Here is a 25,198-nt window from a genome sequence, read left to right as displayed (position 1 = left end):
ATATTTACAAAGAAGATCTTCAATAAATCTACTCTGATGACTGTGAGTGGTTTTCATTAGATCTCTCATCTCCTCATGAATAATCTAGATTATTGTGACTTATGCGGGGGACGCCAAACCGGGGGCGGGGGCTCCGGCCGGCTGAAGCTTTTTTTCAATAAACGTACAAAAACGTAAAAATTCCCATCTGATTCTGATTTTCTATGGCCAGCCCCCCCTCCAAACTTTGAAACATATCCGTGGCCCCTGCTATGGAAACAAGGGGGGAGTAATGTTTTTCAAAAATAATATGGATCTGAAAATTTAATGACAGCTAACAGAGCTATGAAACTTTTAGGAGATATGACGATGGATATCATGTGACTATGTTCATGTTGCTTTCTGATTGGTGAAAGCGAACCACTTGATAAATTGAAGATATGAATACATGCTCACCTTCAAAAGAAATAATTCTACAGCTGTTTGGGTCCAGAAATATCAAACACACTTTTCACAGAAGGCTGTCTAACTTTACTCCACTACCATAAATTGATATTTACTACAATAGGTATATTTAGCACATATTATGACTTACTCATGATTTTAGCGCCATCTTCCGGTGAAATTTCCCCTCTTGCAATCCTTTGTGCAAGTATCTCGGCTATCTCCGCTAAGGCTTGAGAACTTTCTAAAAACATGAAAGAAAATAAAAAGAATAAACGAATGCACATTTCAGTGTAAATGTCCTGGGAATTCATTAAATCAATATTGGTACACACCTTTCAAGAATAAAGGGTTTACCCTGTCATCATGTATATTTTCAGTCTTCCTGTGATCTCTTTCATAAACAGTCTTTGACCGAGAAGTCAACGTCTTTAAATTTCCTGTTTACTTATCGATGATGGTCACCTTGATTGGCTGACCCCCCAAAAAAATGAAGTCATATCACTGATCATTTTCCAGTGCATTTCAAAGCGTGTGGTGTCACCTATTTATTATTCCTTCCCCACGAAAGTGCTAGAAAATACGACGTTAAACTTTACCCTGTTCAATGGTGTCTTGGTAGGCATCATAAAGGTTCATTTGAGAGCTTCCATACGGCACTTCATCTTGGTTAATCATATTAGCATAGTCATAATATTCGGCAGGTTGGGCCATCTGGTTGTAGAGAAGTCCATCCTTTATAAAGAAGATATAAGTATATATCATAAGGTGGTGCTGTATCATGTCGTATTCCTCCAGACAATGTTCATTATCCTAATCACCAAACTCTTTCTGCAGATCCTACATTTTCGAGCGTTTTGGTGAATTCAAGTTCCGTTTTGAAAGCTGGTGTTTGACACAAGCTGAAACTCCGAACTAGTAGCATTCATGCTACTCAAATAGGACTATACCATCAGAGTATGATTAGATTTAAAAGCTTCACTATGATTTATCTATTTTGACAGTGACCATCGCTAAAGCAGCATTGCTTACCAAGTCTTCCGTTGGGCCCTCTTCTAACTGTGGCTGATAGGTTTCGAACAGTGCCCTTGATAGCTCGACTTGTTGAAGCATAAGAAGATTTCTAAGCTGTGCTGCCACCTCATCCTTGAGGGCGTATGCTTCTTCTTCACTAATCTGTCAGTTAAAAATGAAAATATAATGAACAAAAATATGCAAATACTCAAACGACATCACCTGTTCTTCAACTGAAGGTACGGAGAAAAAGAAATGTTGAATGAAAATAAATTCGGAGAATACAATGGAAAGAAAGAAGGCAGCAGAAACATAAGGTAAAATAGATGATGACGGAAGAGGGGAAGAAAAAAGGTTTAAAAATTGATAAAAGTCGCTTAATATCAGAAGTTTATACCGGCTCTAAATGCTGTATGAGTACCCTTAATTCAGCGAAGTAGATGTTAAGAAAACGTAAGACAGAAAATAGAGGATGGGGAAAAACGGAGTCGAAAGGAAATCAAAGGAACATGATAGGAAATACGACAAAGATGTACATACAGGAAAGGTGAGGGACGAGAACGATTCCTATTTTGGTAAATTTACATTTCTTATGCTACCATATAAAGTCTTGCCTGCAGCTCCCTACAATACCACGTCGAATCGACGATGGTAGTGGAGGTTCTAATAGAAAATGGAACTTTCCATGATCAATGATGATGAGATGATCTGGAGGGGGTTCCGGGCCTGAGTTCTGGGTCAGCTTAAAGGTTGAGGCTGTGCTTGTTTTCATGAAAATGTCAGAGTATTGACATTTATAGATCAGAGACAAAGATAGAAGAGCCTTGCATACGGGTATATATAGACAGATGACATAATGGGGGAGGTATTTGGGATGGGGTTAACGGCGTTTACTATGGATTGATCAGTGTTCTACCGAAAAAAAATAAGGTCATGCATCGCCATCTACGTGGTATTACTTCATCAGACAAACTTACTGCGTTGTAACATCGTAAATGACACCGACACTTGCAGTTGTTTACACTAATAAGACTACACTCTGTATTTCTTTGTGGATGTGCACACGATGTGACGGTACCTCAAATTGTCATGTTTCTGCTTTTTGTTTTTCATTCCAAATTGTCCCATTTTGCGTCCAATTAGCATGATTAGAGTGGGACCTGGGCGCCCAAGCCCCTTCCAACATTACAACATTACAGAGTATACAACGAATGGTTAATTGTGACTCTTTTTTTCTTTTATGTCACAGAGTCGACGATACAATATTGTTGATTTTTTTTTTTTTTTTTTTTTTTTTGGGGGGGGGGTATAAATAAGTCGCAACTAAACAATACCACAAGACCTCAAAACCTAAAGGATCGTCATCTTTATACCCTGACGCCGCCGCTGATTGCTAGAAATGTCAGTGTCAAAACAAATTCTAATTATACGATGGCTCTGGCAGAAACAATTGCTCAATATATTTCTAACTTCTTGCCATAGTGATCACACCATTTGCTTAAAAGCTTCATCGATGGTTGTCAGGGTACAACAGACAAAGCTCATTGATATATTAATTTAATTAGAATTTCACCTACCATTATCATGATTATACATGGAGTTTTCTTTCACAGGGAGCACATTATTATAATCAGTTTTCATAATTCATCTATAATACAAGCAGTAATATAGCTTTATATCATGAATAAGTTGAAGTAAAATGTTTAAGACACCCTCACAAAAACCACATAATATGAAATATATATTATTGTTTCCATCAATACCGTAAATGGTGAAGTGTCTTACAAAAAAAAATACATCCTCTGGGATCAATACCAGCCCTCCCCCTGCCTTGTGTCTTCGGTTTGGCTATGGACCTACTCCACAGGACATGGGCGACCTCAAAATATGTCACCCCAATTATGCTATCAATTATGAATACTGACGCGTTGATCGAAAACTAGGAGACTGTGTTGAGACAACTTGAAAGAGATATAAACTACGAATTAACTAAGATTATACGAAGACTACATTAATGAAGACATACTGAAGATACCTGATGAATAATTGTACACAGAATTACCTTGGGGATAGACTCTGAGGATGCAGATTCGACAGCCATACATAGAGGAGATCAATCCCAAAGAAAACTTGCGGCAACTATGGAGAATGGCACCTGAAACTCCGAGACTGACCTGGAAGGCTACATAAATAGTCCTGAAAACTACGAGGAGATTACGCGGGGACTTTATACTAGGCTCACACTTTGCTACTCGGATGGTATTCTACAATCACATGAAGACTACCTTAAAACAAATACTCAGGAACTACTCTTAGGATACAGGAAGACCACCAAATGACTGTTCTATGACCATGATAATACAATGTTACTCACATATCCATCATGTAAGAGTAATCTGAGAGCCCTGAGGAAGCCAGCAGCATCGTCCGTTTCCACAACAAATTTGGCAACTTCGACAGGATCTCTCAGTTCTAGCATTAATTCACGTGCAGCAGCAGGTGTCAGCATGTACTCAGATTCTTCCTCCTCTTCTTCTTTTTCCATCTCTGGTTCATTCTCATCTGCAAACTGCTCCCCATCGTCATCTTCAATCAAATCATCGAATGTGCCATCCTCTTCTTCCTCTTCTTCGTTTTTACTGTCCGTCTCTGTAATGAATGAAACAAAACGTATAGTTTCAAAATGAAAGTAACATTTATGAAGTCACGGATGAGTTTTTTGGAAGCAGTTAACATAGTGAAATTATTATTATGATTAATTATCATTATTATAGTCCGTAATATTGTTATTATTATTATTATTATCATTATTATCATTATTATCATCATCATCATCAGTATTATTATTATCATGCTCTCCTTCATGTACAATGCTTGTGATTGAACTTTGTGTATCCTTGACCCTTTTATCTCGTCTGCAAGTATACAGTATACTATTTTAGGATATGCAGTTTTTCTTCTCATCTCTAACCTTTCTAAGATAGAGAATGCTCGAGGAGATCGTATATAACTAACCTATAAACAGGATCATTATTCTTTCACGTTTAATTGATCCTTAATATTCATATAAGGACGCTGGCTTCCATGTTTAATTTAGCTAAGATTTTGACCCTTAGGTGATTCCCAATCACTGCCAACATGGCCAAGCAAATGCGAGCTATGTTTCAGTCATGGATTAAAATAGCATTGATTTTTTTTTTTTTTTTTGGGGGGGGGGGGGTTGAGTAAGCCTGGTGGATGTTTGCCCACAGAGCTCTTAACTTCTTTGTGTATTATCATCGTTCGAACATCATGTTCTTTTACTATTGCTATTCATATATTTGACATCCCAAGATGTTGGATTTCACCACTTTAATACTGTATTGTATGTAGCCATGTCCTCATGCATGTTGTACATCTGCTTTACATCCGTGCCGATGGCATCAATATTGGGACTCGTGAGGCCGTATCTATCGCCTGCCCCTTGTGACCCGAATAAACAATGTACACGGTCCTGGTCTATTTTGGAACATTCAGGAGGGGGCATCCTTTTACAATTTTGTCGGAACAGTCACGTTGTCATTCATTGACAAATTAACATAGGAATGATATATAAGTTCTTTTCAGTTATTCATATCCAAGGCAGAGGTTATTCATAATTGATGCAGAGGTTCGAGGTTCGAGCCCTGGTCACGTCTTTCGGATGGTGACGTTAAATGTCGGTCCCAGACATAAATAATCATATCTGATTGATACACGTCTGACAAAACTCAAATACACACACACGCACATGTCCAAGGCTTTTCCTGATATTGAATAACATATTATCAGCAGATCTGTCTATCAGATATGACAACCTCCGTTGAAAGGTACCCATAATTAATAAACCCCTTCTCCCTCATCTTTTTAGTATTGAGACCAATTGTAACTATGTTCCCTGTAGTACTCCATGTGTTTGTTGCCAACAAGAATATGGAAAGGTCTGCTACGATTGAAAAAAATCCAGGAGCTTTTATTAAACCTCACGGTATATTCCTGCATTGCCCCAGGAAAACCCCACACTTTTGGCGAATCGCTCATGCTAAAATATACATTCATCTGTATGATTTCCCATCAACCCACTAATTTTTAGGCTTTGAATCTTTTGTAGGTTTTTTTATGTGAGTTCCTTAAATGTCTATGATAAGACATGATGTGATTATTGTTGCACAAATGTTGACATCATGTTTGCCCCTGAAAATTAAGGTTTCACTTGTTCTTGATGATCATCACGTTAAAAAAGTCTGACGTAGAACCCTGAAGTCATTTACGTTTAAAGCAATCAAATCTAGTCACTAAAAAAGACACTGTAAACATGGTCTTTATAGTTTTAGATATCGATTGCAGGAATGATACGTGGATGTCAATCCCCGAGGATCGTCGTCCGGAAATGTGTTCCGAGAAAGCAAGTAATACACGCATCTCCTCCTCTTACAAGTTATACCATCGCTATGGGCAATCACTGGAAAGAAATACCAATTACAGAGCAAAAACAAACCCTCGATCTCTGCTGACGAGGACCTAGCCAGAAATAAGAGCGTATCATTGACACCTATACTATCCTCAATTTATGAATCGAAAGTTCAAATTATATCAGGAGGTGTTGATTTGACAATCTGTAGCATATAGATTTGCCATCTATTGTTCTATACCCCGTTGCATGAAATTTACCATCGATTCTGCCTCTATCTAGCGATAGCTACCGTGGTTACATCGGTCATTTGTTAATCAGAATCACTGTTTCCATACACTGAGGGCAACATCATCATTGATGCTGGGGTAACAGTCACACAAGATTGACTATAAATAAACAATGACAGATCATCTGTTGGTTTGGAATATATTTCGTTGGTGTGACTATTGCATATGCTTTGTTCAAAGAAGCCTATTGTTATCATGTTACACTGGTGTTTTACCTTTATTTTTGCCTTCATTTTCACTGGTGACTTTGCTGTCATGGTCGACTTGAATGTCTTGGTAATTGATGACCTCCTGTCCCCTATCATCATCGTCGTCGTCGTCGTCGGGTGTGTTATCTCCTTCGATGTCAACAGGGCCGTCTTCCGTTTCTGCAAAACAAATTGCTCAATTTTTTATTCAAATTACATTTGATTGGTATTGGAAAAGTAATATAAGAATTGAGGTTACAAGAAAAATACAAGAAATAGACATTTTGCATTCACACACTCTTTTCAGTGTTCCCTCATTATTGGTATCAAAAGCTTACAACGCTGTACATGCACCTGTAAACCAGCAGCACAAGTTTGAGGTTACAAATAAAACAAAATATTTATAGATTCCTTATTGTTTTCTAGTCGGGTCACGTGTTTCGAGTGGTGACGTAAAAGGTCGGCCCCATACGTAAGGTTTCAGTGATTAGTTAGTATTGTTTGTTTGGTCAGTGTTTATAGGTAATGCAGATTAGGTTAGGGTACCCTAAAATTAAACTGTTTTATGTGGATTTATCTATTTGTTGAAATGAAAGGGTTTTCCCCTCATAACCAGAAATGTAAACTGTTTAAAAATCAACATTATCATAGCTCTGTAACTGAATACTGGAATTTGCTCCGGGTATTTTATATTTCAAAATTAGTGATGTAGGATCGAGCAGCTTTTCCAAACTCAATTAAACCTTTTTTTAAATAAGTCGTACAATAAGCAAATTGGACAATTATTTTTATCAATTTACTCTTAAACTTGATATAATTCATTTAGGGTGATTCATCCTTTATCTCCCCCCCCCCCTCTCTCTCTCTCTCACACACACACACACCCTTCTCCTTCTCTGTTAGAAAAAAAGTCCTATATTTTTTCCATTTGCGGTTAAGGATATGCATAGCACACCCACGCATTGCAGTGACATGACGCTGCTTCGCCATTTTCCAGGAACATCAAGCATTGTGCAGTTTAGAAATTAATGTAATTTTACCCCAGGGACATCAATTTAATGACCTTCATTATGCCAAATCTTGACATTGCTGAATAATGTGGCGCCATTTTAAGAAATCTCGTTATATGCTTTGCATTGTCTGTCCGCTCTTTTGTTGACGCAGGGAAATACTTAAGGCCCTGAATACATAAGTCTTGAAAGTCCATCGGAAGCCGTGTTGAAGTAATGATTATCGGTGATTTATTTGACTGGGAATATTTCATGAAGCTATATCCGCACATGGGAAAAAAAATTTACTGATGATATATATAGATAAACAATAATATATCAATGCTTAATCATCAGTCAGTGGTTTGGGTCTATTTTTACTTCCATCCTAAAACATTGTTATTCTTGTTTTGTTATGTCTTTGCTTTCGAGTCTATTTTGTCAGAATAATGTACAAATTGACTTGACATCGTAATTAAAGTCTATGAATAGAATACTTCTTTAGATAAAACATCCTGTCATATTTTCATCAGAAATGATACGGTTGGCAGGGTTGGGCGGCCCAACTTAAGCATATCATGCACAGTGTGGACTAACACGCAGTTGAAAATTCACTCACGTATTTTATTTCAATCGTAATATAGTGCCATCTCATGATTTCATAGTTTTGTTTTTTCACTTTTCTTCTTCTCTCAAATTTTAATTTCGTTTTGCTGTTTTAGGAATACAGTAGATTAAAAAAATTGTCGTTAACTATCAGTTTAGCAGTTTACTATATTCTTATCAGGGGTCAGCTAATTAACCTTGGTGTCTTCTGACTTCTGATTTCATTTTCAATGAATGCATATTTCACTTGTCATTTTGTGCCTAACATAATAATCTTTGAATGCTCGATTGGTAATTATCATTCTTAAAAATGATGATAAATTAAAATTGGAATTTGAAATTTTTAAAACCCTTTACATGTGTTTTCCTTTCCCAATATGGATAAATCATAACCGACAGTATGGGTACTCAACATCTGTTAAACAATGTGGATTCTAAATCAAGCACGGAGAAGTGAAGATGGAAAGTTTAATGTGAACACCCATTTCTTTGCCTCCAATCTCAGATTGATTTGTGGGCTTCTCACGCGGCACCACGGTGGCTTCCATTCCCCCTTCAGTTGTCACTGACGTCACCGTCACGTCACCAATTGCCATGACAACCGATATTGATGATTGACGTATACCTAAATGTTCAGCATTTTTTCACATTTTCTTCACCCATTTTCTTCTTCAGACGAGCCCTATTTTATCTAGGTCTGAGAGAATCCCAATGGGGCACATATGGTATGAATAAAAACATTATACCGTCGGAAAGAGAGAAAAGAAAACCCGTCGGGAATTATTTTTGTCTCTTACAATCATGTTGGTCCGAAATTGATCATGATTGTCACCGGGAATATATGATTATTTCATATGAATTCCATTCCACTTTATCGAAAAGACGATAATAAGCAATTTGATATACAACTCTGATAACAGCTGCTTGCCTATCATAGAGCTAAATGTTTCGATGAAGTTTATGCAGATATCGTTCTTCTTTCCCTCTGTTCGTTCTCAGTATAGGTTTCCTGTAGCATGGTTCTTTAAAAACCTTTTAAAAATATCGGCTCTATTCGATGAATGTTTTATCTCGTCGATAAGACCACTGGACGGGAATGATTGATCACTGAAGCTCGAGACGTTGTATTCACAGTCAAATGGCCACAATCATTTCTTGACTTAGGATTCATAGCACGTAAAATACAATATCAACCATAGCTGAGTTTTTTTATTAGTGAATTTGCATGCCGTTTATGGGGTCCTCCAAGCCGCGTTTTTATTCTGTCAAGAAAAAGTTGGTTGAATTTCAAGCCACTGTGCTATATCTGTATTCTGATAAATACGGCAAGTAGAAGAGTAACTTCCATCGTACCAATAATTAAGTATAATGTTTCTGTGATCAAATATGCAAACGCAGAAACGTATATGAGGAAATTAATGACTCTATTAGAAACTTCAATTACCACAACCCTACTTAGATTATTCTTTATGTAAGTCGGATTGTGTCAGGAAATTGGATCATTTGTGATAAATAAATGACATAACGAGTAAGCGATCAAATTCACATCAAATCGATGTGAAGTAAAACAATCTTAGAATTGAAAGAAAGTGTTTAGATTTGTTATTTCTCTGTAGTAATCAACTTGTTTAAAAAGGCCATTATTACGATACAGAGTCAATAATATCCATGTTATCCAAAACACATTTAAGAATCCCCTGTAATTGGTAATATTTTCCAATAAGTCTTTAATAAAACAGTTTTAATAAGTAACCATCTACATAGGAACCGTTTCAAATAAATCATGCAAATTATCAACATTTCTTACTTTAGAATTGTAATCTGGATTACAAACCAATTAATATCGGTTTTCCCGTCCGATTTCATATAGGAGTCACTTAAATCTATTATTGTGCATTTCAATTCACGCATTTTCGTTTTCGCGGAGATATCGGTCATTCAAATTTTAAAATCAGACAATGGGATATTCATTTAAAGACACTAGAATTCGCTTCCGATCATTCAAATAAATTAATGGTCAAGGCTGTTTCACATTTGATCATTTCAATATTTCTTATGTGCTTTACATTTCGTTCTTCGGCATAGAAGTTCGTTAATGCAACTTAACGAATGTACAACTTAAAGAATGTACTTTTTATTTCAAATTTTGGGCAATGAAATTCAGGAATTGCGCATTCAATTTAAATAAAAATGACCGGTGGGATTGCTTGAGCATCGAATATCATTTTTGAGAGTTCAAATTAATGATGTGTAATTCTTTGTTTTACATGGCATCTGTATTTATATGTAAAATTTATAAACATATTTATAATGAAATTAGAATTGTTATGCATTGGGTGGCTAAATTAGATATTTGTTTAAAACCCAAATTTGAATTTCCACAGTTTCCCCCATTTTTTGCCAAGGATTTTACGTTTCGTTTACAAAGGTATTAAGGACAATTCTATATTAGTCCTTTTCACCCGACAATGCTGACTGTGTGGGCATTTTCATTAATGTTTTTTTTTTTTCTTTTCAACTTTATTACAAGTCCCAAGGGCGGAGCCATGATCTTCGGGGGGGGGGGGGGAATTTTGAACGGGAAAATTGTGACAACCTAAAAAAAAGGACCTTTACTACAAAATCGAGGTCATTTGTTAAAGGGAAATTTGACAAGTAAAAAAAAGGTCCCCAATTGCCTTTGCATGACACATTCCAGTTAAAAAAAGTGCCATTCAAAAGTGGATCCGCTACTGACATGTCCCTTTTTATACATATTTTCAACTTTATTAAAATTCATGGGTAATCCCCTGTATGTCAAGCACGGCCGATATGGAAGGGGTGGCTCCATACCATCAACTGGTGTCTTCAATATAGAAAAAAACATTTTCATTCTAGCACATTTTATAAACATTATTTCAAATATTACTAACATTAAAACTAGGCCTATACATGAAATTGATTCACCAAATAATCAACCTATTTTAAGTGAGCTGTTGCTTATAATATCTTAAATCAAATGCACTAATTTAGAACTTGCTTGCCTGCATACGAGAATTCGTTTGACTAAACAGCTGCCACGCCTTACAAAATCCGATTTTGAATGCCCATTTCTTAACTTCCATGCACCTATTTAACATATAAATAACACATTTGAAAATGATGTTGCAAATAAAATGAATTGACATGTGGAAAAATTACTTTGAATGCCCATTCATTAAATTGAATTATCTCTATAAAAATCACTTGATTCACTTAAAGAATGTTTTGCAAAATTAATGGACCCACATGCGGAAAAATGGTTATACTTGCGAAACCATTAAATTGCATGCTGTTTATCTAAATTGTAGTGACTTGTTTGATAATTATCTGCACAGATACACGAACACATTCAAGTGACAAATGAAATAATGAAATACAATGACAAATAACTGAGGCGATCACGGCTATCTCGAAATTGAATGGTCATAACATCAAATTGAATTATTCAAATGTGAAAATGAGCGGGGAAACCTATATTATATGATATGATATTTTGGAATGAGAAGCATCGGAGATTGTGAACGTTGGTATTTGGAAGTTAAATATAAGTGAGAAACAAGCGCTTCGACCCCCTTTCCTAAAACGGAATGCTCCACATCTTTAAGCAATAAACTAAGCCTTCGAAGAGTTCATAAAAGCACATCTCCTGAGAATTCTAGCGGTAGTTGGAGAATATAATTTTGCAAGGTTCAGAACCTAAGGTGCACTTCGAAATTCAATTAGGTGTGAGATGACAGTGGTCACGTGATCTTAACCTACTGAATCCATATTGCTAATTACCCAAGGGGGGTGTGGGAGGGATATTAACCATGCTATTACACCAAAACACCGTAATAGAATTAGGTGACGCCATTAACTGCAATTTGAATCTATAAAGGATTGTGCCATGACATGTATGAGGTGAACATAACACATCGGTGCTATAGAACCTTGTTATGTATCGTACCAAAAATCAAATAAGATCTTTCCCTTTTGCTATCTTACTACCCATACTGCCTTTCGAATAATGCTGCAAGTATCAATTTTCATCGTTTCTATTGTTTCGCGTCAAAAATAATCTGTTTGCTGTCTTGGATTATCCCAAATTTGCACGAGATCATGCCTAAAGGTCTTTTTTTACACATTTGTAACATCAGCAGGAACATGAGCAGTGTTAAGCACAGAAGAAGAAGATGATGATGAAGAAGAAGAAGAAAAAGAAGAAGGAGAAGAAAGAAAGAAAGAAAGAAAGAAAGAAAGAAAGAAAGAAAGAAAGAAAGAAAGAAAGAAAGAAAGAAAGAAAGAAAGAAAGAAAGAAAGAAAGAAAGAAAGAAAGAAAGAAAGAAAGAAAGAAAGAAAGAAAGAAAGAAAAGAAGGAGTAGAAGAAGAAGATGACGAAGAAGAAAAATGAAGAAAAAAGGAGAAGAAAAAGAAAAGGAAGAAGAAGAAAACGAAGAAGAGCAAGAGCAACATAACAGGAAACACAAGGAGAAAAACAAAATATTAAGAATAACAAAACAACGAAACATTTATGGCAAAGAGGAGGAAAAGAGAAAGTGAAAAAAAAATCCAGAACCAGCGCGACGAAATGTATAAGAAAGTAGTTTAGATCCTATACACAAGACTTAAAAGGATTGTAATATCAGCAAGTCAAGTCGATGTGACGTAGCCTACATTAAAGCTCAAACCTTCAAGCCCCAAACCCGCTTAAGGTGATGTTGACATAGGATGATTTATGCGGCGGAGAGTAAGGCCAGCGTCACATTCAATTTCTTCCTGATCGGGTTATCATCGATAAGATAGAAAGCCGATCTATATCATCCGGCTTAAAAAATGAATAATAAGCACAATATCTGAAATCTGATCAGACATTTTGCTCCAGCAACATTGCCCGAGGCCGTTTTACGTCAAACATATTATTTCAACACTTGATTTGATTCTGCTCTACAGTTTCGTTAGGGGCATGCAATGGATGCCTGATTCGAAGTGAAGAATTCCACTCATCATGCTCATGAGAGATATTGAGCATGTTTTAACACGCAGTATACAACCCCCTCCTTGGGCTTAAATTTAAAAAAAGGTACCCATGTCAAAGTCCACGTTGTGCGTTAATTCATATAAATTTGAGGGCTGTTTCAGAAAGCTGGTTGTGATGACTTCAAACACGACCCTCGATCTTGGCGTTTTCTTGTGCTAAAATGTCTCTATGTAGCTAGCATCTAAAACATGTTGTAGCTTTCCGTAAAGTTTTATGTCACTTCCGAACATCTCCATGAAATATCATCCAATAATGGTTATGTTTATATAAAAATGTGTCCGTTCTCGCATGCGTAACTAGAGTTGGAAGGGGAAATGGTGAGAATGATAACAGATGATCAATATTTGAATTGAATTTGAAGTTCTCACCTTGGTCCTGCTTCAGCTGTGTGTCATCTACCTCTCTGTTTTGTGACGCAACTACATTTTCGACCTATTGTAAAAAAAAACGATTCGTGAAAATGATTATGAATATACACAAACAATGCAATATATGACCTCCATGAAGAATTAGTGTTGACCAGGATATATTATAAAGGACACTTTTGTGAATAATGTAAGGCTATATACCCAATACTGTAATCAGCGCTGAAAATGGGTGCGAGATACACAAAAAACCACAATACAAACATTCTTTTGGCTCATCCTCCACCTCATTTTAACCAGTACAATTACAAAACTCCAATAGCATCGCCTTCCCTGTGTGGTTTAATTGCTATTGACTTCACATTTCTTTATTTGTAGTACGATGCATTTTTTTTTTCAATTTGAGCTTAATGAGCCTGATCAAAATTCTTATCGAATCTAATTCAAATGTTATGCTTACATAGACTCATGTAACCCATATATGCACTTTTACCAGAACACCATAACAAAGTATACTTTTTATTCATACGTAAGCGATAGTGATGTTGAACGGCACCATTTACAGATCACGTAAAATGATCACGCATAGTCATCAGCAGCATTATCGTTAAGTATTACATATGAAATAATAAATTAATGTTCTCATACGGGTAATAGTTAAACTATATTCGCGTTTACTCTCATCATCCATGGTGTTGGGTTGAAATGTTAGTTGGTCTATCGACCTGATTATGCAGACTGCAGCTAATTATGGTTACAGAATGCTTCCCACATCTTAATGATGTCCCTGAATCACCATACAAGTTCTGTTTTTCAGCAAAGGTCATCGTGTGGGCGGTTTTATCGTCAGCAGCAACTCATTTCAATCTCCAAACAGAGATAGTCACAAAGGGTCGTTTGTCCATTTGTTTTGGAAGGATTCATAGAAAAAAATTCCCGGGATTTATGACATATAACTGTTCCCTATGCCTACTTGAATGAAAGACCATCAGGCTTAATTGATAGGTCCTTCGAATCCAGATTTTTCTCTAAGTGCCTTCCTAACAACCAATTAAAGGGTCTGCTTGAAGTGTTTAAGTGAATTTTTTTTTACCTAATGGCAAACAATAATTTTACCGATATCAGTCTACCGTCTGAACAGAACGCTGAGGAAAAAAGAAAACCTACATGTATTCATTGTTTAACTCTCGAATATTTTTCATACAATGATTTTTAATCGCTATCATCTTAGATAATTATGATGCCTTGAAACCTGGAAAGTTCTATTTCGTGACGTTATGTTTGCGCATTCCTGCTGATAAATATTATCAACACGGTTATGCAAATCTTATGAATCATTGCCGTCTTAAAATAATACTCGAAAGCAAATTACCATTTTATTCAATTCCGTCTTCTTTTCAAGTATTTTTTCTACGCTAATAGTATTTCAGTCATAATTTTGGTAGTCTACGAAATTATAAAGGCACTATTCTCTACATAATCAACAAAATTGCAAAATCATAATCAAACTAGTTTCCTTTTATAACCTGAATCTTTATCCATAAATTATTTTAAAAATCAGCACTGCTAGCGTCAAAAGGGTCTCTCGTAAGAATATTGAATGTGGCCAGACGGTTCTGCTGTATATGCTTAATATGCAAACCAATGAATGATGAAATTTTAGAGGCTGTGTTATCAAGAAACATTTTCACCTGCAATGGTAGAGTTATGTCTCGTGTCACCTCATCTTACTGATCTACTGATCCAGGACTATTTATTCCTTTCCCTTAAAAACCTCCCACCATATATGTCACTTAAAAATATTCAGTATTCTTAAAAAGAAACACCAATCAATTTGAAACCCATTTTTTTCTCATACATTCCGAACCCTCCACTTTCTATCTCCTCCCCCTTCAGTTTTGCCCTTGCTCTCTCATATGTGATAATTATATCACATTATATGTTTTTTAAACAAAACTAGAACATGATCAGTCAACTCGCCGCCGATAAACTAATTCTGAATATAAAAAAATATTCACCACAAGATATGCAATTTCATGGAATACTCTAATGGAAGTAACTTGATTCCAAAATCTTTTCGCTTCCCTCCCTCCACAAATCCATCCACATCGGCTGTTTGATTATTTTGATAAGCTTACAATGAAAAAACCCTTATTTTGTGGTGAATGTTTCTTTTTTAATGTTACATTCTACATTACATTCTACAGATAAACATTTAATTTTCAATTTAATCGAATAAGGAAGATGTACGCATCTTGTTTACTCTTACGATAAACTAGCTGTAGTTGACGAGATGAAAGAGCTATTGCTCGGTTGAACTAATATCACAGACACTTAATTATATTGTCTAGTTGCATTTGACACGAAAATAGTAATTTATGACGGAAAATATCAACTGCAATTAGCTGACTATATACGTTTAAAAGAAATCGGTCAAATTGACTAGATCAGTAGTCAGCTGGGTGCAACTGATATGTTTAGTGACCTTTTTATATATATTTTAGTCATAAATAACTCTGTTCTAGGAAAATACGACTAGAAAATAGTAAAATATGATTAGAATAACATTTGCACCCAGCTTACCCAATTAACTAGTAATTTTGACTGATTTGTTTTAAGAGTGTATTCCTCTAGTCATTTAGACTAGTTTGTATTTCGATTGTACATTGGTATTCCTCCGTACAGTACTCTCCATTGCATCGCCTCTCACTCAATCTCTCGTTTGACAGGCTTCAGAAATATTCATTATTCTTTGTCCTCAGGCATTGATCCTTGAATATACTTGATGCCGATCTATGGCTGACTGAAATGGATCGTTCTAGGGGTAAATAGCCAGATGCCTTCTTTGACAAACACTACTTTTTTCAGAGATATGTGTATTTAAAAAAACCTTGAGATAATACTGAGACTCTCTCTTCTTCTTTAAAGCATCTGGCTTTACGAAGACAGGATATGATCATTGTGCTTGTTTTCATCTTGCATCATTCAATCTTTTCTTCCAACAGGTATCGGTTCTTGGTGAATGATAATAACCCCCAATATCTTTAATGATGATGCTGGAGATGATGATGATGGTGATGATCAATAATAGCAAAGGGTTCTTTATAATGATTTAAAACTGAAAATAATTATAATGATAATTTACTGAACACTTTTCTCCTCATGAGTACGAAAGTTCAGCAAGTGGTACGACTTTTTAAAGGGATGCTCCGGGGTGAGAATATTTACATTTAAATAAATAGAGTAAAATTCACAGAGCAAAATGCTAACATTTCATCAAAATCGGATAACAAATAACGAAGTTATTGTATTTTAAAGTTTAGCAATATTTTTTTTAACAGTTATATGCACGTCGTCATGAATATTCATTAGATGGGCTGACGATGTCACATCCCCACATTCATTTTTCTTATGTTATTACATGAAACCACAATGGTTTCATTTTTTCATACATGTGTAAATGATGTGTCTCCATTATGATGAAATAAGTTGCAGCAATAAATAACTAATGACTTATAACTAACCTTATTTCATATAATACAATACAAAAGAACAAGTGGGGATATGACATCATCAGCCCATTTTATGAATATTCATGAAGACATGCCTAGAACTATTTCACCGGAATAAAGCAAATCTTTAAAGTTCAATAACTTCGTTATTGTTATCCGATTTTAATCAAATTATCAGCACTTTGCTATGTAATTTTTACTCTATTCATCGAAATATAAACATCTTCAGCCTGGAGCATCCCTTTAATGCTATGATCATGATGATATCGTAATATTAGGTTCAGGCATATTTTTTTAGTAAGTCCATGGTTGATTTCGTTTTAAAGGTAGTTAGCAACTTTGTTCGTGATTCAAAGTCAAATCATTTATTCAGCTGCTATTTCAATATCAATTACAATCATTTTGAATCAGAAAGGAATGCCCAGACCTATATGAGCAAATTAACCATGCTTTTTTTTTTTTTTTTTATAAAGATAGATTGTACTTTTCATATACCACTATATCGATAAGAATCCTTTCAACCGGCGCGCCGTCATCTTGTGTCGCATGCCACTGCGCTGGACACACACTCGGTATATCCGAAGGTTAATTTAAGGCTAGATGTATGGCAAATCTTGATTAACATTGTCACATTTCTAGTTAATGACTTAAATTTCGTCTTCATTACACACTGTTCTCATCACTTCAAAACGTAATTTCATTCTTTTGATAAATCGGGAAGTGTTCCATTGGCCCAAGTACGACCAATTATCATAAAGATCTTATCAATATTAATGATCATCGAGGATGGAAAGGACATATACATTAACTAACGACAAAGTGCCACTTACGTTTTGGTCTCAAAATGTGCTCTTTTTATTGATAAAATAGGCTCGTTTATCCATGGACTTGTCCGGATTAGGTGGATACCTTCAAACTGAAAATAGCGGTGCTTCGCCATTCGTCATATCGATGATCATTAATTGATGGCATTATATTTACAAAACTGAAAGACTTTGTTTTTTGCTTCTCCGAGGAAAACAACCATCGCTACTAAGGTAATTATTATTGACGTCTTTTGTAAGTATGGGATTCGGGAAAAGTCTGTGCTATTTTGAGATCTTATATCCATAGTTATTAAATTAGGGATAATGTACAATATATCCCTTGGATGAATTGAAAGGAATAAAAAGATGTATATACATATATATATATATATATATATCCAGTATAATCACTCCGTATTTGTTTTCCTGAGAATAGAGAAGTGATGACTAAGTCCAAAACGACGACATTGTGGATGAAAGAGCCCCTCTTTTAGCTATACATTTATGACTTTCTACTTGTTTAAGTATTTGAATTTGTTAATTTTTTTCTGAATAAATGCGCAAGAGAGGATGAGAAATATAAGACCGCGAATGCTCTTTTTTTTTTACACTGTTTCCATCTATATGTGGACTTTACCATATAATATCCATGACAACAAACTGTATTTCAGCGATGCCGTTAGGTGTATGCATATACGGCCATTTGAGAAAATAGAGCTGCGGTGCATGGATTTCAGATTTAGTTAATTTTTTTTTCTTCAGATTTCGTGATGATTAAATTCTGGAATTATTAAAAATTGTAGGACGTGAATCATGATCGGGATCTGCTTGGTAAATAGGACTGTTATTTGTAACACGTGATAAAATCAATATTGGTCCTCATAAAAAAACTCTAAATACAAAAATATTAAATCATCATTTATGGGTCAGGGAATAACCACAGTTTTAATATTACATTAACATTTCGAGCATGTTCTCATTCACGCAAGTAAATCTTATTGAGTCAACATAGCCCCCCCCAAAAAAAAAAATACCAATGTTACATTTTGAAAATTTGATTATTCCTGGGTCATTTTGAACGGAGATTTACCGTGCGCGAAGAGACCTTTTAAAAAAACTGTGTATAAGCTACAGACGTCATTCCATGCATCTGATTGGCTGTATTTGCAATACTCGTCAATTGATTAAATCCAATTGACAATTGCTAAGGAGTAGTAATAATGTCCTCCCTTTTGAATATGGATTCAACAATCTCAAGACGTTGTAGAGTCTTATCAATACAGTCGTAAGATATTTTTTTTTTAACTTATCGAAAACCGAACAAGATAATGTACCAATGTGTCATGTCATATAATCTACTTTCGGCCATGTCTTTCTTTGTCTGAATTGCATAAAAGGGAAGGTAGAATAGATACGACCAACCAATTCAGGCGGGACGAGGTGAATATTGCGGTTGGAATAAAAAAGAAAGACGCAGAAACCCATACCGGATCCGATATCTGCTCGAGTCGCGGATAGAATATGCGAAATGAGAATGTATCCGGTATCCTCCCGTGGGGAGATGAATTTGATTTGGTTTGATTCTCCGATTTGATTCACCCCCATTGTCACCCAAGTCACATCGAATGGATGGCAACTGGAGAGACTACCTGGCGATAAAGCCCTTGTAGTCTGATTCAAATGAGGGGCTTATGGAGTGAAAATGACTTTCAGAGTCTATCCATACAGATGAGAAAATGCGCGTTGAGACAAACAGGTTGGTGATTATTGTCCGTCAGGATGACCAGATGAGTCCCTGATTGGTTCTCGAACTCAGAGAGAACAGACCGGATAAAGGCATAGTAAGATTACTTACAAAATGAGAGAAGTGATGTGGGTAACGGGAAAGGGAGAGAAAGAGGGAGATAGTGTGGATGAGAAATAATAGAGATTGAAGGAGAGAGATAGAAGGGCGAAGAAGTGAGTAAAGGAAATGAAAGGGAGAAAAAAAGCCAGAAGAAGAGAGAGGGGTGTGTATATATGATTTTTTAAGGGTATTGACTCCCCATCTTTTTATGATCATTTAATGGTCAAAACCGATTTTACTGTAACGCACGTATAAGTTTATTCGAGAATAGAAGAGTTTTTAAAACTTGATAGTGAATTACTAAAAGATCGCGATTCTACCCATTAAAACCTTACTATTAATGAGATAAAAAATTGTTGTTTTATTTCATTTGATATCAAATTTATTATCGAAATCAAAATCAAAAGACCAGAATTTCTTTTGCTCATTTACGATGTACTATTTTCCCACAAATTAGATTAACTTCCGTAGTTCCAGCCTTAAAAATTCTAGTACTTGATGATCGTTTATTAGCAGATTAAATGTAATCCTCAAGGACAATTGCCACATTCTGAGGTGTTTTTAATTTTCAGATCTGAACAGAAGTACTCCTCTCGTCTCTCAATAGGTCCCCAATCTGACAGCAAACACTCTCAATTACTCGCTTGAGAAGTAGCTCGAAAGGTCGTAGCATTTTAACAGTTTAGCTCATGAGAAATCGTCGCCTCATCAGCACCTTCCTCCCCCTATTGCTTCATCCTATTAACTATTACTCTTTTCCATATCTACTTTCCATTCTTCTCCTCCCCTCCATCCCCTCCCGTGCCCCATTACCTTTCCTCTTCACCCGATTCTTAAACTTGCTGCTGAATTTTCATTTCGACAGCGATGCGCACAGTGGCAAACAATAAACTAATGTCCTACGGCACGCCATGAAAATTGATGTGGCCATCGCTCACTCGCGAGCGATTTGCCCATTAAAATACATTGCGATACAAAGGGAAGTCAATAACGTTAAAGTCTCTAATTTTAGCAACCACCATAGGCTTATTTACAAATATCATCCCGAATGACAAATGAAAAGTGATTGTCATCAGCAATCTTTCAGGATCACTACGAAGGACATTTATTGATTTTTATGATTCTTTTTTTACGATAAAACAGTACAATTGAATTTTTGACAAAAGTCACAAACCTTCATAGAAATCGCTATTGAAAATGAAGTATATATTTTGTAGAAATAGATTTGATTGCAAATATTCCTGGGTGATGACGCTATCTAATTAGGAGGAATCATCCAAACAATTATTACGTAGATATATGAGATGATGAAGGTGAGAGAACAAACATATTAACAAAAAATAACGATTGAGGTTGTCAATGCAATTATTCATTCAGCCTGTACAATTATGAATGCACGAATCGTAAATAATCGATTTTCCATTTAATCTATTCCTATCTTCTTTCTTATTTTTGTTAATGAAATTGATTTCATTAACTTGTTATTCTCACGTGAAATTGCATTAGCGGCGAGAGCTCTGTTGCGTCCGCCACAATGACACGAAGAAGGGCTGCTTATTCTCTCTTATTATCACTCGAGGATTAATTATGTTCTTATGTAAGGCGACGAAAACTTTTGAATACATAATATAGATGTATTTCTGTATTCTTTCTTAATGAATGAGTTGTTACTGGAGTGTGAATTCTGCACTTATTATTGAAGAGAAGATGTGAGAGGATGGGAGAGGATGGGAGAGGAAAATAGAAAGAGAGAGAACGAGAGGGAAGGGGGAGGACATTATCTCCATTCTTCTTTTACGCACAAAATAATTCAAAACCATTAATTTTTTTTTTCTTGACCGAATCGATAGAACATCCATGAATAATTCCCTGACCCGATTTCTTATGGCTTACTTTCAAAGAGAGCTTGTTACCAAGGCAGCCCTTCTATGGAGAAGAATATTAGATGAAAGAATAGATAACTGGATGCCTAAAACGGATAACAGGCATGCGGTGCATGCTATCTGAATTTTCGTATAAACATTGCGCTGTCACTAATTAACAGAAAGGCCGCGGGTAAAATAAACGGAACAAAGGAATAAACCTAAAAACATCGTCGGCAAGGATATTTTAAGCAGGAAACCGCCTGTCGCAGTAAGTTTGATATAGAGAAATTCGAGAATTAATTGGTAATCAGGACCCAATTTCACTGGGGCTAATCATCTCATGGCGAATTATTCATATTTTGTGAAAGATTAATCATAGAAACAGATGTATTTATCATTTTCAGTTCGCATGCATCTTTCTGTATACAAAATTTCATTATTTTGATATTTATTTTACATTATATATATTGCTAATTTCATCTTTATTGGGATGTGTGATGACCATGATCACCCCAAAACATTAATCATATTATTAAATAATGTAATATATCAAAATAGTAGGTCGAAGATGATAAAAACTTATATCAAACGCTAATATATATTTCATACTACATGTCTAACATAAATGTGATGTAATTTTTTCTATTCAGAAAAAGCAACATTCTGGACAGTGTATCGAAATGGCACATATCGGGTTGACTCGTACTATTGCCGACATGGGTTTGTTAGACCGGTTCTTGGCATGCAGGTGTAACTTGTTTGCCTCCCGGGTATATTCAATTTTCTACGCGGTTCCCTTCCGTTTACTTTTGGAATTTCAAGGCGGGAAAACCTACTCGAGACGACAAAGAAAATCAGCCTATACCATTTCCCTTCTGCTATTTTCTCAAATTTCCTTTTTACCTATCTAAGAATCTATGTGCGCGTTTTTGTGTTTACGTGCATGCCGGGTGCACGTCATCAAGATTGGATGGTGTGTGCGTGTGTGTGGGTGTGTGTGTGTGTGGTGGGGGCTATCTACAGCCTTGTTTAAAGTAGTCAGAAGATTTATGTCTCTGAAAACGAGGGTAATAAATCTCTATCAGTTCGTGAGAGTGTGGTAGACGTAGGGTATTCTGCTTTTAGCAGCATGTTTTTGCAAGTCTAATAAAAATCTACTTTGATACGGTTGGTAACATCGCTTTTTTGAATTGCTTCCATCACTGGTTACCGTTCATCAATCATTCCTTTTTTTTCATCGCTGTCTCTATTACACTCATCAGTCAACTTAAATTCTCTGTTTGTTGTTCTATTTTGAGTATATAACCATGATTTTGATTTCCCCGGAGCAAAGCTTTATATATTTTTGATCTGGGGAGAATATGCATTCTGTCTCAAATCGAAACTTCTAATTATGTGATGCATTATAGTCCAACATGGAGCGCTAACCCAATTTCATGAATATTTTTCAAAATCCTTAATAGATAACAACGACAGAAATGCAATACATTGCAACACAGCATAATTTTCAGTGTAATATAAGAATGTAATACAAATTATACAAATCATTGTGAAATTTCAAAGAAACGGCTGTGATCATCCGAACTGTAAAATCCTAGATTAATGAAATTCAAACAAACCGCATCAGGACATGACCACTTAATTTTTTGTGTAAAATAAAAACCACACGCAGGTCCTCAGAATTCATCCTATAAAACTAACATTTTGATGATAGAAAGTGAAGGCACTCACCTTTTGTACATCTGTTTCATCATTTTGTCTGTCTTCTGTGAAAAAAATAGAAAGCGGAGAGAATTAAACCGATTTTTAACAAAATGTCCAAATATAAGAAACATTGATTAGCAAATTTAATGAAGAAGGGATGGACAGAGAGAATGAAAATACATTAGAGGCACAAAGAGAGACAGAGAGAGACAGAGAGAGAGAAAGAGAGGGGGCATCGTTTTGAAATTGTATACTTCCCAGCACGATCTAAGGAAGATGTGAGCATAGCCTAGAAGGAGGAACAGGCTGAAGAAGGGATAACTAGAGGGGGAGAATAAAGGGAACAGATAGAGAGGGTGAGTGTGAGGGAGAGTATCCATTTGAAAAGTATATTATACATTATATATATATATACATATATAAGCACGATCTAAGGAAGACGTGAACATAAATAATCTTGAAGGGGGTCAGGATGAAAGAGAGATATGCATAGAAAAAGAAAGCGGGAGTGGGAGAGAGAGTGAATAAATGAGAGAAACAGAGAGAATAAGGGGGTGGCATCTTGTAAGTGTGTACATCCAAGCACGATCTAAGGAAGATATGAACATACATAATCTTGAAGGGGGAGAACAGGATGAAGGAAAGAGAGACAGGGTGAGAGAGAGATAGAGAGAGAGATAAACAGTACATGAAAAAGAAAGAGAGTGAGAGTGAGGGGGCATCTTGTAAATGTATACATGATACATCCAAGCATGATCTAAGGAAGAGGTGAACACAATCTTGAAGATGAAGAACAGGATGAAGGAGAGATAGACGCAGAAAGAGTACATGAGAAAAAAAGATAGAGAGGGGGAGTGAGGGAGGGTAATATCTTGAAAGTGTATACATCCAAGCACGATCTAAGGAAGATGTGAACATAATAATGGAGAATAAGGTTTAGCAGAATTAAAGAATACATGGGAGAAAAAATCAAACTGTATACATTCGAGCGTGATCTAAAGAAGTTAAGTGAATACCTTACATCGGGAATCGCTCTAACGAATCAGTTCCCCAGGTAATAAAATGTTCCGTAAACATAGGACATGTTGATTATTCTAAGCGCGGTTGAAATCCAACGGACGACGAATTTTTCCCCAAATCTTAGTTCAATCCCGAAAATGGGTTAGAGCATCGAGGACGAGAGTATAATTGAATTCAAGTAATGGAGGCATAAGAATGAAATATGTATCACTATAAAATCAAGAGCAATATTAATAAAGTGGACTGAAGATAGTTATCTAATGAAGATATCAAGTTTGTACAAAAATAACCACTTGTTGTATAAAGACTTACTAGCTTTGTCATCCACGTACTCTGTCTCTCTCACACACCCAAACCCACACCCACACGCACCCATACAACCCTCACGCACCCACACAGACCCAGATATTGCTTTATTTCTGAGGAAACAACCAGTGCATCTCGTGCTCTGACGGTACATGAAATATGGCAAATCAATTTTTTAAACTATCGAGAATAGTCATGAATTCAACTGCCATAGTTCTCATGAATTTCCGTTTGTGCTCTATCCTTGGACAAACGATTACACTCCCCCACCCCACCCGCTCTTGATACCAGACCAGGTGGGTGTTTCATAAAGCTGTTCGTAAGTTAAGAGCGACTTTAAGAACGACTGGCGATCCTTTCTTGTGAAAAATGGTATAATCATTGGCGATGGTTAAGCGCGTAAGAAAGGCTCACCAGTCGTTCTTAAAGTCGCTCTTAACTTACGAACAGCTTTATGAAACGGCCCCCTGACTTGCCAAGAACTCATTACCTTGATTCCGTATAGCCCAATTATTCGTCATTTTCTATTTAGAGAAAAGATCATTTTCTTTAAGACCCATACTTATTTATTCATTCTAAAACAGTTGAGTTAAATATCATGAATGTTATCCAATGCAAGGAGACATGCATGCTTGTTGGGTAGAGGGAAATAGGTAAAACATAATTATGTTTCGTGGCTAAATTTCAACATGAGTTTGTGTAAAATGTACGCAGGATATGGCACTGTTTTTGCCAACATGCATGTTCCTCTTAACCCAAGAATGATTAAACTTTATGTTCCGATTGTAAATTTTATT

General features: G+C 35.9%; 1 protein-coding gene across 1 annotated transcript in view; it reads right to left on the bottom strand.

The window, feature by feature from the left end:
- The window catches only part of LOC129255679 (probable serine/threonine-protein kinase kinX), a 33,198-nt gene extending 8,276 nt beyond the window's left edge, over positions 1 to 24,922 (bottom strand). The window contains exons 1-8 of the mRNA XM_054894014.2: positions 24,892 to 24,922; positions 23,103 to 23,137; positions 13,346 to 13,409; positions 6,372 to 6,524; positions 3,812 to 4,086; positions 1,456 to 1,599; positions 1,023 to 1,158; positions 575 to 667 (exon numbers count right to left, since the gene is read on the bottom strand). Coding sequence (XP_054749989.2) covers positions 575 to 667; positions 1,023 to 1,158; positions 1,456 to 1,599; positions 3,812 to 4,086; positions 6,372 to 6,524; positions 13,346 to 13,409; positions 23,103 to 23,137; positions 24,892 to 24,922 — 931 coding nt within the window. The remainder of the gene's footprint in view (positions 1 to 574; positions 668 to 1,022; positions 1,159 to 1,455; positions 1,600 to 3,811; positions 4,087 to 6,371; positions 6,525 to 13,345; positions 13,410 to 23,102; positions 23,138 to 24,891) is intronic.
- Positions 24,923 to 25,198: the final 276 nt, after the last annotated feature.

Source organism: Lytechinus pictus, chromosome 3 (assembly GCF_037042905.1).
Source record: "Lytechinus pictus isolate F3 Inbred chromosome 3, Lp3.0, whole genome shotgun sequence".
In the NCBI taxonomy this organism is placed as follows: domain Eukaryota; kingdom Metazoa; phylum Echinodermata; class Echinoidea; order Temnopleuroida; family Toxopneustidae; genus Lytechinus; species Lytechinus pictus.
This window is presented reverse-complemented; position numbering and strand designations above follow the sequence as displayed.